General features: G+C 42.0%; 1 protein-coding gene across 2 annotated transcripts in view; it reads left to right on the top strand.

The window, feature by feature from the left end:
- The first annotated feature begins 961 nt into the window (after nt 1–961).
- LOC135545684 (F-BAR and double SH3 domains protein 1-like) overlaps nt 962–16,706 on the top strand; it is a 38,092-nt gene continuing 22,347 nt past the window's right edge. For both annotated transcript variants that reach the window (XM_064973476.1, XM_064973477.1), the window contains exons 1-7: nt 962–1,066; nt 4,295–4,392; nt 4,877–4,922; nt 6,383–6,456; nt 6,778–6,922; nt 13,420–13,556; nt 16,605–16,668. In XM_064973476.1, coding sequence (XP_064829548.1) covers nt 1,046–1,066; nt 4,295–4,392; nt 4,877–4,922; nt 6,383–6,456; nt 6,778–6,922; nt 13,420–13,556; nt 16,605–16,668 — 585 coding nt within the window. In that variant the 5' untranslated portion in view covers nt 962–1,045. The remainder of the gene's footprint in view (nt 1,067–4,294; nt 4,393–4,876; nt 4,923–6,382; nt 6,457–6,777; nt 6,923–13,419; nt 13,557–16,604; nt 16,669–16,706) is intronic.

The raw sequence follows: 16,706 nt of genomic DNA, 5'->3' as shown, positions 1-16,706 counted from the left end.
AGCACTGTGTCAAGAAGCAGTGTAGAGGGTCGTGATTCGGAGGACGCATGGCTCTCTCCCGTATCCGTACGGGAGTTGCAGCAATGGGACAAGACTCTAACTACCAACTGGATATCATGAAAAAAAAGGGTTAAAGAAATATTTGTTCTTAGACTATAATGACATTCTGGACATGGCAGAGATAACTGAAAAGCCATGAAATTACTGTTACATTGTTCACAATTACAAAGATCTTACCAGATGTATGTGTTATTCTCTGTCATTGAAGGGCTTTCAACTGGCCCTGCACTGTGAACCAGTGGTGTCTCCGAAGATGTTCCTGCAGCAGCTGAAACAAGTGTTCGAATTTATCAACACCTCCGCTCTACACACAACTGATCAACTATAACAACATTTGATTCTATATTATTTTGTTTATCATTTCTTTATTAACTATTTATCCATTTGAAATTGTATTGCTTTTGCTGTTCCTGTATTGACCTGATTGTGAAATTACCAGTAAATTAGATACTATAGCCTAGGTCTGAATGTAGGTCTATATATGGCAAAGTGCATCACAGATAAATCTATCTGAAGAATATTAGAGCCATATCGTTGGTTGACCTTTACTTTCTGGTGTTGATCTTTCAATTCTAGTGGTTAGAAACAAAGACAATTTCTATCTCATCCTAAACCAACATTATACAAATAATGTAATAAACAATAAAGAAATCATTGGATGTTTTTGGACATTGGACTACTTGAGTTGTTTGATGTGGCTTCATACCTAGGTAGCTTCTCATGCCACCTTCCTAGGCTCTTCTAGGCACCCCAACAAAAAAACTTAACAGCATATGTGGCTCCTGGCGATCAAAAGTGAAACTATTGGAGGACAGCATTATACGTGCCCGCTAGGTGGCACTATTCCATTAGGGGGGTTTGGAGCATGTAAAACAGCTAGTCCAAAGTAATGCTCCACCTACCTAGAGATGCTTTAGTGTGTCAAAAGCTTTCGGGAAGTAGGCTATTGTGCTTCAATAAAAAGGAGACGCTAAATAATCCGAAAATGCAACCTCCTCCCAGAAAGGTAAGAATTTTACAAGAATTTGCAATAACAATTTACATGTTTTTAACTTCACAATTATGTCAAACGAAATGAACTGTGGCAAGTCGCAATACCATAGAGAGGTTGAAATACGTTGAAAGTACCTCTGACATCTCTATTCTATTTTCATTTGGCACAGTACATTTGACATAATTGTAAAGTTTCTGAAAATGCAAGTTGTTATTGCGAATTATTTCACAAGAGGTGAACTGTTTAGTAGAACATGTTTAGAAAAGTCCTACTCCTGTGAAGTAGTCTTAATTTGAATTTGGTCGTTTTCACTTGTGGCATTTTCGTAGGTTCCAAGTAATGATGTCAGCATCCTTATGATGCTCAACGCACATTTTGCACCATTAATTCTGCAATTGCTTATATTCTGATGTCCACAATTCACAATAACACAGAGAGAAAGAGAGAGACAGAGCGATAGAGTGAGAGAGCGATAGAGAGTTAATGAATTAATGAACATAGTGCATGTACAGGCTCCGTGTCGGAGCTAAGTGGCTACTAGTTCGCTGATGTTGCTGACTCTGACCTTCAGACTGAAGTCTTCAGCTGATGTACCCAGAGGCGGACTGGGACAACAATTCAGCACTCACCCCCATAAATATCATACCCCCCAAAACATTTTGTATAACCTCCCCTGTTATTGGTAATGGTGAGAGGTTAGCATGTCTTGGGGGTATGGTCTTTGTGCATCTGTAACTTTCTCACTCATCATTCACATTTCAGTCATGATTATCCATTAACCATGGTAGCATCCACATTAATGTAGAAGTGTTTAGAAACATATTCTTATTTAAAATAAAAGTGACTACAAAATAACACTATGCATTGTGTACCATTCATTTCTATTGGGCACAAAATAATCTGAAACACAACCAAAACAAACTGCAAATGCATCCATCATTGGTAGAGTCACAAGCTTGTTGTAGTCATTTCATGCTATGAATATGGAACCAGATATACAACTTTTGACTACTTTAAAACACATATTCAGTTGAAGTCGGAAGTTTACATACACCTTAGCCAAATACATTTAAACTTGTTTTTTCACAATTGCTGACATTTAATCCTAGTAAAAATTCCCTGTCTTAGGTCAGTTAGGATCACCACTTTATTTTAAGAATGTGAAATGTCAGAATAATAGCAGAGTGAATTATTTATTTCAGCTTTTATTTCTTTCATCACATTCCCAGTGGGTCAGAAGTTTACATACACTCAATTAGTATTTAGTAGCATTGCCTTTAAATTGTTTAACTTGGGTCAAATGTTTTGGGAAGCCTTCCACAAGCTTCCCACAATACGTTTTTAGAATTTTGTCCCATTCCTCCTGACAGAGCTGGTGTACCTGAGTCAGGTTTGTAGGCCTCCTTGCTCCCACACACTTTTTCAGTTCTGCCCACACATTTTCTATAGGGTTGAGGTCAGGGCTTTGTGATTTCCCGTCCTCATGATGCAATCTATTTTGTGAAGTGCACCAGTCCCTCCTGCAGCAAAGCACCCCCACAACACCCCCACCCTCGTGCTTTATGGTTGGTATGGTGTTCTTCGGCTTGCAAGCCTCCCCCTTTTTCCTCCGAACATAATGATGGTCATTATGGCCAAACAGTTCTATTTTTGTTTCATCAGACCAGAGGACATTTCTCCAAAAAGTACAATCTGTTTCCCCATGTGCAGTTGCAAACCGTAGTCTGGCGTTTATACGGCGGTTTTGGAGCAGTGGCTTCTTCCTTGCTGAGCAGCCTTTCAGGTTATGTCAATATAGGACTCGTTTTACTGTGGATATAGATACTTTTGTACCTGTTTCCTCCAGCATCTTCACAAGGTCCTTTGCTATTGTTCTGGGATTGATTTGCACTTTTTGCACCAAGGTACGTTCATCTCTAGGAGACAGAACGCGTCTCTTTCCTGAGCGGTATGACGGCTACATGGTCCCATGGTGTTTATACTTGCGTACTATTGTTTGTTCAGCTGAACGTGGTACCTTCAGGCGTTTGGAAATTTTTCCCAAAGATGAACCAGACTTGTGGAGGTCTACAATTTTTTTTCTGAGAACTTGGCATTTTCCCATGATGTCAAGCAAAGAGGCACTGAGTTTGAAGGTAGGCCTTGAAATACATCCACAGGTACACCTCCAATTGACTCAAATTATGTCAATTAGCCTATCAGAAGCTTCTAAAGCCATGATATAATTTTCTGGATTTTTCCCAAGCTGTTTAAAGGCACAGTCAACTTAGTGTATGTAAACTCCTGACCCACTGGAATTATGATACAGTGAATTATAAGTGAAATAATCTGTTGGTAAACAATTGTTTGAAAAATGACCTGTGTCATGCACAAAATAGATGTCTTATTTGCCAAAACTATAGTTTGTTAACAAGAAATTTGTAGAGTGGTTGAAAAACAAGTTTTAATGACTAAGTGTATGTAAACGTCCGACTTCAACTGTACATTGAGTATACAAAACATTAAGAACACTTTCCATGACATAGACTGACCAGGACTGTCACTTGTTAAATCCACTTCAATCAGTGTAGATGCAGGGGAGACAGGTTAAATAAATATTTTAAAGCCTTGAGACAATTGAGACACACATGTGTGTGTGCCATTCAGAGGGTGAATGGGCAAGACAAAATAATGTAAGTGCCTTTGAACGGGGTACGGTAGTAGGTGTCAGGTGCACCGGTTTCTGTCAAGAACTGCAATGCCGCCAGGTTTTTAATGCTGAACAGTTTCCCGTGTGTATCAAAAATGGCCCATCGCCCAAGGGACATCCAGCAAACTTGATACAACTGTGGGAAGCATTGAAATCAACATGGGCCAACATCCCTGTGGAACAATTTCGACACATTGAAGAGTCCTTGCCCCGTCTAATACTACGTAGAAGAAGTGCTGTAATTTCTAAACGGTTCACCCGATATGGATAAGAATACCCTGAAATTAAAGCTGACAGTCTGCACTTTTAACCTCATAGTCATTGTATAATTTCAAATCCAAAGTCCTGGAGTACAGAGACAAAACAACAAAAACATTTTATCTGTCCCAATACTTTTGGACCTCACTGTAAATTATAATCACTTATTTTTATTGACTGGATAGACTGTACTGTTTACATCCACTGTGCACGTGACGAATAAACTTTGATTTTATTTAGTCCCGGTGCTGGCCGGTCCTGATACAGGTATGAGTCACTGTTTTGATTGACAGGTGAAGGAGACCCAGCAGGTGAAGATGGCCTTTGCGGAGCAAGTGGGACGGCTGCAGAGCAAACAGCAGCAGGAGGTAGAACTGCTGGAGGACATCAGGTGTGACCATCCTGTCCCACCCTGCCCCATCCTCCCTACCTGTTTCTGCTATACCCTGACTTACCCTGCATCACCCTACCCCAGCAAGGCCCACTGTCCCACCCCCTACTCCATCTACCCTACCCTGCTCCTGCTTGTCCCCCCTTCCCCCCCATCCTACAGAAGCCTGTGTTTGTATAATACATACTAAACATATTTGATAATATTGTGTGTATGACTCAAGTGTAATCACAACAAGAACCAATAGACACTAACGATGCTGAGTGAAACAGAAGGATTTATGAACACATCTTCAGATGTCTAGCATGTGGTCAGGCCTCCTGGGTGTTTACAGAGGTATATGCTGACTAATGCTCTCTGACAATTATCTCTCGGAGATATATACATATATATATATATATATATATGGATAGATGATATAATTACTGCCTAAATGCAGTTCACTGACATAACCTCGATGTGATGTTTATTTTTCTCTGTCCAGGTCCTTCAGTAAACAGCGTGCTGCCATAGAACAAGAGTATAGTCAGGTGAGAGGCCTCCCATAATGTTGATGCTGATTGACAAGCCGTGGTCAGGTCCCACTGGGCACACACTGGTTGAATCAACATTGTTTCAGCGAAACGTTGAATTGACATTTGTGCCCAGTTGGGTGTATGTCCGTGTCTTATGTTCATCTCTCCAGTGATGGGGGGCAGTAAACCATGTGATACGACCTTAGGACATCTTGTAGAGTGGCGTATCATTGAGCTGAAATGGGGTTGGAGTATTTGGACACTAACCTGTTTTTAGTGGCATCCTCGCAACAACTATTTTAAGCAACACTCTTACCACCCTCCTCCCTACATTAAAAGCATTACTCAAAGCACTCATATTGAATGTTTTGAAATGGAATGCATTCAGATATTGATTCAGATATTAGTGAGTATTTCAGGGACCTTGGTGTTGTCCATAAGCAAGGCAGGGGAATACAACACAAGGTATGCATCTGTCACAGGAACCAGAAACAACAGTGATAATTATGTCCCATATTGTACTGTAGTGCTGATGTCCCATTGGATGTTTCCCGATGGAGTTATCCATGGTGTACGTCATTCTGAGAAAATTTACATAATAGGGTGTTTGATAAGCTGATAACTTCATTGAATGGCTGTGGAAATGTCTGCTTTAGATACACTAAACAGACCCTTTTCCTTTTCTAACATGCCTAGCTGGGTTATATCTACTGTAGTAACTTCCTGTAGTGTCTGACATAAGAGCATTCCTCTTGAGTCTCCTATACACTTGTTGCCGTGGACTTTGAACTTGCCTCTGACCATTGTGGTTTCTAGTTAGTTTCCATAGTGAAATGAGTGTCCTGTGGTGCTGTCCCTTGGATCTGTTTGTTGTTAACAATGCATTAACATTGGACCTATGGAGTAGGTCTAACAGTTGTAGTAATGTTAACCTACACACTCAGACCAGTGTTTTCACCTCAGACCCTTGCACCATGGGGAATGTAGCAGGGTGGCGATGGTGAAATAAGGGCCTGTGAACCGATCCCTCCACATCTGAAAAGTTCTGAATAAAAGTGGTCTGTGGCTTTAGTACTACTGGTGGCGCGTAGCGGCTCTGCTATTTGATGTCTTGGTGTGAAAGAGCTAGTGTGTTTCTGAGCCAAGCTCCTGGATCACTTCTCTGAAGTCGGCAGTGAGTTAATCTGAAACAGGAAGTGAACACTGGATAGCGATGTTTTCACTGGGGTGTTGATGTTCCACCAGGAGCCTCGAGTGCAGAGCTTCTAGTATTGATAAACTCTGCTTTTTGCTCCAAATCTACATGTTATCCTGTACACAAAAACAAGACGTGTTCACTTTAGGCTGGGTCCTGCACTTGCACTCCAACCAAATTCATATTTATGGGTTTCAACAAGGTTTATAAGGTGAATGTACTGAAATATCCCTGATTATGTTTCCTATCATCTTTAATAAAACATATCCTTCTCTCTCAGGCCCTCCAGAGACTGGCCATACAGTTCCAGAGGAAAGACTGGCAAAGAGGCAAGGGAGACTCTTTGAACTCTGGGTAACCTATCATAAGCTTGATAGTTTGATCCCGCTACATGTTAATGACCTTTTTACTCTCAGCCATTCCAACCCCCATTTTTGTAAAACAAGTTACATTCAGAGTTTCATAGACATATATGAAGGAAATATCTGTCAAATACTGTAATTTACATTTACATTTACATTTAAGTCATTTAGCAGACGCTCTTATCCAGAGCGACTTACAAATTATTCATGATTGAAGATGCTCCCGTCCCTAATAACACAGTCTAACATCAGGGGATGCCATAGTGCTGGTGTAATAACACCGCTCTCTTTCTGTCTGTGTGTATACTGCCAGGAGTGTGTTTGCTGTGTGGAGGTCTCTGATTGAGGCCACGGCACAGAGTGGAGTGTGTCGTCTCACGGCGGCCGACGGATATCGCTCACTCACTGCCGACGCTCTGAAGAGCCTGAGGGCAGCCAAGGAGCTGAAGGCCAAGAGGGTGAGCTGAGCTGTGCAGTGGCTTATTGGAGGATGCACTGAAATAATGTATGATCCACATTGCAGTGCAGCCTAGTCTGAGTAACCAGATAGAAGAAAAATCATGTTTTTAGACAAATAATCTATTCACAACTGTACATTTTCTTCATCAGGCTTCACTAAGCTGAGAACTTTGTGTAGAAATGGTTTTGGAGTCTGTGAAAGCTTGTTTGATTTATCTACAGCTTGAACACACTCACATCAAGCCTACGAGAATTCATCTACTCAGATTTAAAAAAAAAATTTTTTTTGGGGGGGGTGCCTTTATTTAAAATAAATCTAAATCAAATGTGTTTATATAGCCCTTCTTACATCAGCTGATATATCAAAGTGCTGTACAGAAACCCAGCCTAAAACCCCAAACAGCAAGCAATGCAGGTGTAGAAGCACGGTGGCTAGGAAAAACTCCCTAGAAAGGCCAAAACCTAGGAAGAAATCTAGAGAGGAACCAGGCTGAGGGGTGGCCAGTCCTCTTCTGGCTGTGCCGGGTGGAGATTATAACAGAACATGGCCAAGATGTTCAAATGTTCATAAATGACCAGCATGGTCAAATAATAGTAATCCCAGTGAACAGGTCATAGCCGCAGGAAGAACAGTTGAAACTGGAGCAGCAGCACGGCCAGGTGGACTGGGAACAACAAGGAGTCATCATGCCAGGTAGTCCTGAGGCATGGTCCTTGGGCTCAGGTCCTCCGAGAGTGAGAAAGAAGGAAAGAGAGAATTAGAGAGAGCATACTTAAGTTCACACAGGACAGCGGGATAAGACAGGAGAAATACTCCAGATATAACAGACTGACCCTAGCCCCCCGACACATATATAGGTTCTCCAAGATGGCGTAGCAGTCAGACGTCTTGTCGTGTCGTTTCCCTTGTATACATTGTTTTTTTTAAACATATTTTTCTTCGCATGTCTTTTAAAACATTTTGCTAAACCTCAACATCTAAATACTCTCCTGCAACCCGCCTCACCCAATGTAGCGTGGATCTGCTTTTTTTCTACAGTATTTATATTTACTTCGGATCCGGAACCACTCAACTGAAGCTAGCCAGCTAACTACCAGCTATCAGTCAGCAAACCATTGCTAGCGGTCATCAGCTAACCGGTCATCAGCTAACCTTTAGCTCGGAAAGCTCTCGCCAGTTCGAACAACGCGACTCTAACCAGAGCATAACGGACCTATTATTTTTATTATTCTTATCCCCGGATTCCCACTGCAAACGGAACATTCTCATCTGGATCTTCACAACTAGCTAACTAGCTAACCGCAACCCCGGATGATTACTCCTGGCTAGCGTTTCCATCCACTTAGCTTGAAGCTAGCCCGGCCAGAGCTCCTGTACTACCACCGAAGCATACTCCTGGGCTACAATATCAGGACCCACGGCCGGTCTATCGATGTCACCGCATGAAGAGGCATAAACAGACTAACCCCATCACGACGTCCCCCCAAAGGCTAACTTTCTAGCCCTTGCTATCTGCTTGCCTGCTAATTCGGCCTGCTAACTGCTAGCTTGTTCAGCCCCTGTCTGCTAACTGCTAGCTTGTTTTGCCCCGGCCTACTAACTGTTAGCTTGTTAGCACAGGCCTGCTAACTGTCTGAATCGCCGCGTCCCCAGCCAGCCCAACCACTCACTGGACCCATATTTACTTTCAATCTCTTTTCGATTTTTAATTTGATTATACCTCCCGGTAACCTGCCTCACCCAATGTGATACGGAATCGCTATTATTTTTACTTTTTAGAACACATTCAAGAACCTCCAGAAGCTAACCAGCTAACTAGCTACAAGCTATTTAGTCATTGTTAGCCACTGCTAGCGGCTTTTACCTTCTGCACAGCCAACCAGTTTTTTTATTTTATTTTTTTAACCTGGATAATACTCGCAAGTCGAGCTTCCCTGCCCCATCCACCACTGCCCCCTGGACACTGATCACTTGGCTACATAACTGATGCATGCTGGACTGTCCATTAATCACGGTACTCCATTCTGCTTGTTTATGTGTTATCTGTCGGCCCCAGCCGCACTCAGGCTCTGTGTGTAGTTAATCCGACCCTCCCTGCCTAGTCAACGCCTTTTTACCTGCTGTTGTTGTGCTAGCTGATTAGCTGTTGTTGTCTCACCTACCGTTTTAGCTAGCTCTCCCAATTCAACACCTGTGATTACTGTATGCCTCGCTGTATGTCTCTCTCAAATGTCAATATGCCTTGTATACTGTTGTTCAGGTTAGTTATCATTGTTTTAGTTTACAATGGATCCCCTAGTTCCACTCTTCATACCCCTGATACCCCCTTTGTCCCACCTCCCACACATACGGTGACCTCACCCATTACAACCAGCATGTCCAGAGATACAACCTCTCTCATCATCACCCAGTGCCTGGGCTTACCTCCGCTGTACCCGCACCCCACCATACCCCTGTCTGTGCATTATGCCCTGAATATATTCTACCATGCCCAGAAATCTGCTCCTTTTATTCGTTGTCCCCAACGCTCTAGGCGACCAGTTTTGATAGCCTTTAGCCACACCCTCATACTACTCATCCTCTGTTCCGCGGGTGATGTGGAGGTAAACCCAGGCCCTGCATGTCCCCAGGCACCCTCATTTGTTGACTTCTGTGATCGAAAAAGCCTTGGTTTCATGCATGTCAACATCAGAAGCCTCCTCCCTAAGTTTGTTTTACTCACTGCTTTAGCACACTCTGCTAACCCTGATGTCCTTGCCGTGTCTGAATCCTGGCTCAGGAAGGCCACCAAAAATTCTGAGATTTCCATACCCAACTATAACATTTTCCGTCAAGTCAGAACTGCCAAAGGGGGAGGAGTTGCAGTCTACTGCAGCGATAGCCTGCAAAGTAATGTCATACTTTCCAGGTCCATACCCAAACAGTTCGAACTACTAATCTTAAAAATTACTCTCTCCAGAAATAAGTCTCTCACTGTTGCCGCCTGCTACCGACCCCCCCCCCCCTCAGCTCCCAGCTGTGCCCTGGACACCATTTGTGAATTGATCGCCCCCCATCTAGCTTCAGAGTTTGTTCTGTTAGGTGACCTAAACTGGGATATGCTTAACACCCCGGCAGTCCTACAATCTAAGCTAGATGCCCTCAATCTCACACAAATCATCAAGGAACCCACCAGATACAACCCTAAATCTGTAAACAAGGGTACCCTCATAGACGTCATCCTGACCAACTGGCCCTCCAAATACACCTCCGCCGTCTTCAACCAGGATCTCAGCGATCACTGCCTCATTGCCTGTATCCTCTACGGAGCCGCAGTCAAACAACCACCCCTCATCACTGACAAACGCTCCCTAAAACACTTCTGTGAGAAGGCCTTTCTAAACGACCTGGCCCGGGTATCCTGGAAGGACATTGACCTCATCCCGTCAGTTGAGGATGCCTGGTCATTCTTTAAAAGTAACTTCCTCACCATTTTAGATAAGCATGCTCCATTCAAAAAATGCAGAACTAAGAACAGATATAGCCCTTGGTTCACTCCAGAACTGACTGCCCTCGACCAGCACAAAAACATCCTGTGGCGGACTGCAATAGCATTGAATAGTCCCCGCGATATGCAACTGTTCAGGGAAGTCAGGAACCAATACACGCAGTCAGTCAGGAAAGCTAAGGCCAGCTTCTTCAGGCAGAAATTTGCATCCTGTAGCTCCAACTCCAAAAAGTTCTGGGACACTGTGAAGTCCATGGAGAACAAGAGCACCTCCTCCCAGCTGTCCACTGCACTGAGGCTAGGTAACACGGTCACCACCGATAAATCCATGATTATCGAAAACTTCAACAAGCATTTCTCATGGGCTGGCCATGCCTTCCGCCTGGCTACTCCAACCTCGGCCAACAGCTCCGCCCCCCCCCCCCCCACCCCCGCAGCTACTCGCCCAAGCCTCTCCAGGTTCTCCTTTACCCAAATCCAGATAGCAGATGTTCTGAAAGAGCTGCAAAACCTGGACCCGTACAAATCAGCTGGGCTTGACAATCTGGACCCTCTATTTCTGAAACTATCCGCCACCATTGTCGCAACCCCTATTACCAGCCTGTTCAACCTCTCTTTCATATCGTCTGAGATCCCCAAGGATTGGAAAGCTGCCGCAGTCATCCCCCTCTTCAAAGGGGGAGACACCCTGGACCCAAACTGTTACAGACCTATATCCATCCTGCCCTGCCTATCTAAGGTCTTCGAAAGCCAAGTCAACAAACAGGTCACTGACCATCTCGAATCACACCGTACCTTCTCTGCTGTGCAATCTGGTTTCCGAGCCAGTCACGGGTGCACCTCAGGCACGCTCAAGGTACTAAACGATATCATAACGGCTATCGATAAAAGACAGTACTGTGCAGCCGTCTTCATCGACCTTGCCAAGGCTTTCGACTCTGACAATCACCATATTCTTATCGGCAGACTCAGTAGCCTCGGTTTTTCTGATGACTGCCTTGCCTGGTTCACCAACTACTTTGCAGACAGAGCTCAGTGTGTCAAATCGGAGGGCATGCTGTCCGGTCCTCTGGCAGTCTCTATGGGGGTGCCACAGGGTTCAATTCTCGGACCGACTCTTTTCTCTGTATATATCAATGATGTTGCTCTTGCTGCGGGCGATTCCCTGATCCACCTCTACGCAGACGACACCATTCTATAAACTTCCGGCCCGTCCTTGGACACTGTGCTATCTAACCTCCAAACGAGCTTCAATGCCATACAACACTCCTTCCGTGGCCTCCAACTGCTCTTAAACGCTAGTAAAACCAAATGCATGCTTTTCAACCGTTCGCTGCCTGCACCCGCATGCCTGACTAGAATCACCACCCTGGATGGTTCCGACCTTGAATATGTGGACATCTATAAGTACCTAGGTGTCTGTCTAGACTGTAAACTCTCCTTCCAGTCTCATATCAAACATCTCCAATCGAAAATCAAATCTAGAATTGGCTTTCTATTTCGCAACAAAGCCTCCTTCACTCACGCCGCCAAACTTACACAATTAAAACTGACTATCCTACCGATCCTCGACTTCGGCGACGTTATCTACAAAATAGCTTCCAACACTCTACTCACCAAACTGGATGCAGTTTACCACAGTGCCATCTGTTTTGTCACTAAAGCACCTTATACCACCCACCACTGCGACCTGTATGCTCTAGTCGGCTGGCCCTCGCTACATATTCATCGCCAGACCCACTGGTTCCAGGTCATCTATAAGTCCATGCTAGGTAAATCTCCGCCTTATCTCAGTTCACTGGTCACGATCGCTGCAGCTGTACATAGTCTTATCGGTAAATAGCCCACCCAATTTTACCTACCTCATCCCCATACTGTTTTTATTTATTTACTTTTCTGCTCTTTTGCACACCAATATTTCTACCTGTACATGACCATCTGATCATTTATCACTCCAGTGTTAATCGGCAAAATTGTAATTATTTGCCTACCTCCTCATACCTTTTGCACACAATGTATATAGACTCTCTTTTTTTTCTACTGTGTTATTGACTTGTTTATTATTTACTCCATGTGTAACTCTGTGTTGTCTGTTCACACTGCTATGCTTTATCTTGGCCAGGTCGCAGTTGCAAATGAGAACTTGTTCTCAACTAGCTTACCTGGTTAAATAAAGGTGAAAAAAAGAGTGTAGCTTATGATAGCTTCCTCCTTATGAAAATTATTAAATTATGTAACCGGAGCATGTTGTTTTAAAGAAAGAAATCCACTCCAAAAACAATATTTTTGTTCTCCATTAGTCCTCTCTTGATACAGTACTAAAAATGATTTGCATGTCAGCAGTCAAGTTTTCTAGATGATTGGTCTTTCAGGAAGCGTCACTTGCCACATCATCATGAAAAAATACATATTAGGTAGTTTTTGAGTGGAGTTTTCATGAAGCCCACAATGTCTCCATTCACAAAACCACACAACTCATCACCAGAGGTTTTCTCACGTCATACTTTCACTTTTTTTTGAGGAGGGAAATACATTCTAACACAAACAGCCAAAGCCTTTCATGTTCTCTATACCTTATGAGGAAAGGCACCAGTACTTACTGACGACTTCCTCTCGACTTTTATGCTACTTTGTGGTAGTTGTTGTTAATGACAGAGAATCAAACAAAGCAGGAACGTGAGTCGCTTGTTAGTGTTGAAAATATTGTGATCTAAAGGTTACTATTCAAGCAGTGGAAAACCCTGGAAAAACCCTTACACTTGTACAGCCTTGACCTCCACATGCTACACGCACTGTTAAACTACGGACAGTATTTATCATTTAAAACCTGCCTTTTGCACAACGTAACCAGCGTTGAATCTATTGGATTTGTTGAATCTGTCAATCTAGAGACAGTTTGACGTAGTTTAAATGCAGTGAGTTCCTCCTTCAGTCACCCCTATACGCTGTTCCGCCCATGCATATTGTTGTATTACATTGTAATAATATGATGCGTTGTTGCCCTACAGGGTCTAGAGCAGCTGCAGAGAGTACAGGGTGAGGTAGTGGATGCACTACGAGAGCTCCACAAGGTCAAGAAGAGATACTACCAGCTGAGTCACATGGCTAACGTGGCCAGGGAGAAAGCTGCTGACGCACAGGCCAAGTAAGTCTGTGAGTGTGAGCCTGGTCAAAAGTAGCGCACTATGTAGGAAATAGGTTGATTTGGAATGGAGTTTGTCTGTTTTTACGATCAGTGTGCAATATCCATCCATATACTACTGTATGTTATACCAGGAATGGGCAACTGGAGGCATGCGGCACGTGGTCCCCCTTTTTGTAGACAATTAAAAAGATGAAGTAAGTCAAATGTATTTTTTTGGGGGGGGACAGTCGGGGTCTCAACTTACTGTTGAGAGTTAGAATAATATAATATTCAAGTTGCAATTTCGAAATGTGGTTGTGCATCAGCAGTCACTAAATTTGCCCATGTCAGGAACTTTCTTTTAGATTGGTAAAGTAATCTAGCGGCCAGCTATCTAAACTTTTAGTAAGCATGGTCAAATTACCAACCATTGATCATCAGTTTTCATATTATAAACTGCAAAATTTCTCTCTGCTCCATGCATGAAATGAGTTATAAAATTGCTAAATCTTCTCTCCTCACCATGGCAAAATGTGTGGAATAGCAGGAAATTAACTATAAAACTAAAAACAATAATCTTCGCTGCCACGAGGTTGGCTGCTAAAATGTTTTGCTCACAAGGTGGGGCTATGGATGTGGGTATGCAGACCCACCAGCCACTGTGGCCCCTTCCATTTTTTTGTGGCTCCCACCCCAATCAAAGTTGCCCATCCCTGTGTTAGACAAAAGTCCAAATGAAACCATATCCATTTTCATTGATTTTCCAGTAATACTCTTACTCTAGCCCTGCTTTGTTCCCATGTGACAGCCTTAAAGGTCCAATGCAGACGTTTTTATCTCAATATCAAATTATTTCTGGGTAACAATGAAGATGTGATCATTTTTCATTAAAATGGCGAATAATTAACAAAAATAGCTTCTGTGATGTTTTATATACATTTTCAACCTTTCTAATCGTATAGTATCCACAGATTGTGAGCTAAAGATGAAAGCCATTCCCATGAGTATTATCATATTATTTATTGACTGACCAAATCGCCCAACACCACTATTTGTAAGGTTAATTTTAAGTGAAGGTTGTGATTTTTTTAACCATTCCTGAACCTGTGACTAGCAACAAGCTACATAGGGGCAATACCAGAATAAATGATCTAGTGATTCTGTCTCATCGCAGCAATATCTACAAAGCTGAGACTGTTGTATGCCCCATATGCAGTGCCCCCGAAAAGTATTCAGAACCCTTGACTTTTTCCACATTTTCTTAGGTTACAGCCTTATTCTAAAATTGATTAAATAGTTTTTTCCCCCTCATCAATATACACACAATACCCCATAATGACCAAGCATTTACATTTAATCCATTTTAGAAGAAGGCTGTAACATAACAACATGTGGAAAAAGTTAATACTTTCTGTTGATGGCAAGAATTTTGTATAATAATTTAAATTGAAAAACTCTTAAGTGTTGAATCAAGTGTTGTTTTTTTTGTACCAGTTCATAAACCATGTGCCATGGAATTGGTAAATCAAAAATCTCTTCCCATTTATTTTGCAACCTGCATGGCGCAGCTGTCAACATGTTGGTCCTCAAATGAAACCGGTATATTTTTCTATTTTTCCATGGCTGCAGAATCTTATCTATTTTTGCGAACTTTCAGTTGAAATTGATTGTGGTAAGTTCATTTATATTTTTTGAGATGAGAAGTATGTCTACCAAGTATGTCTACTTCACCATCTGCCCATTTTATTGGTAAACTACAAATCACATGTTATTTTATTTGTTACAACAGGTGTAGAGGTAGCGTAAACACGGTGTCTTTTAACGATCCAATACGTAATATGGTACAGTTGTCATAATTCGGTTTTAGTCCAGAGAGGCTAAAAAAGTGATCAAGATCTTCAATGTGCAGGGATCCCGATTGCAGACTTTAGAAAAAACTTGAGTCATCGGCATAAATTTACACTTTTTTGTTTTTATCCCCTGGATTTCTAACCCCTTGATGTTTTTGTTGGATCTAATTTTAATAGCTAGCATTCAATGGCCATTATAAATAGATATGGAGACAACGGACAGCCTTGTTTTACTCCTCTTAAAAGCTCAATACTTTCTGAGAAGAATCAATTATTTACTATTTTGCATCTGGGGTTGCTGTACATAACTTTAACCTATTGTGTAAGAGATTCACCGAAATTAAAGTAGCCGTACTTTATCAAACGCCTTTTCAAAATCTGCTATGTAGACCAGACCTGGTATCTTTGATGTTTCATAATATTCAGTTGTTTCAAGTAATTGTCGTATATGATCTCCAATATATTGTTCATGTAAAAAAAATAGTATCAGGATGAACAATATCTGGTCAAACTTTTTTTATTCTATGTGCTATGCATTTTGCCAGGATTTTCACATCACCACATTGAAGTGTAAGAGGCCTGCAGTTTTTTAAATGGACTGGATCTTTATACTTACTTAATTACTTCCTGTTTTAGTAATACTGAAATCAGACCTTCTTGTTGAGTACCTGAAAGTCTACCATTTTTTCCCCCCAATATCCCCATCCACGTGGAAATTCTGTACAAGTTCAATTTAAATCTATTTAAATTACAGGTTGTAATGCAACAAAATAGGAAAAATGCCAAGGGGGATGAATACTTTTGCAAGTCACTGTATCACCTGGTGATGTCACCATGGGAGACCAAAACTCCATCCCACCAAAACAGTTTGACATTTCAGGTGGTCTTTTCAAACAGCTATTTCTCTAAAAGGGCATTATCATAATTTTCACAATTTCATAGTATTGTTCCAACCTCATAGTATGTAAATATATAGAACACACAGAAAAATCTAGTTTTTGACTGAAAGTGGGCCTTTAAGGCTACTTGTAACATAGTTAAATTAGTCATCATCTGAGAGGGAGCAGGTAGTGGCATGTTAAATGTTCTGTAAACCTGTAGTCATTGCATTTTAGTTCAGATACGTGGTTGATGCATATTTTATGTCTATCGATTATTATTTATAATAATGTCATTAAGAGTCTTGATTTGATTATTTCTATCATGTGACCTTTTTCAGATTCAAGAAGAGTGACCATGGAATTTTCCATTTTAGGACAGGCTTGCAGAAAATGAGTTCAAAGGTAGGCTACTGTAGGCTGACACACATGAAGGTCTGTAT

This window comes from Oncorhynchus masou, chromosome 9, assembly GCF_036934945.1.
Source record: "Oncorhynchus masou masou isolate Uvic2021 chromosome 9, UVic_Omas_1.1, whole genome shotgun sequence".
Classification (NCBI taxonomy): Eukaryota; Metazoa; Chordata; class Actinopteri; order Salmoniformes; family Salmonidae; genus Oncorhynchus; species Oncorhynchus masou.
The sequence above is the reverse complement of the archived record's forward strand: the minus strand, read 5'-3'. Positions and strand labels throughout refer to the sequence as shown.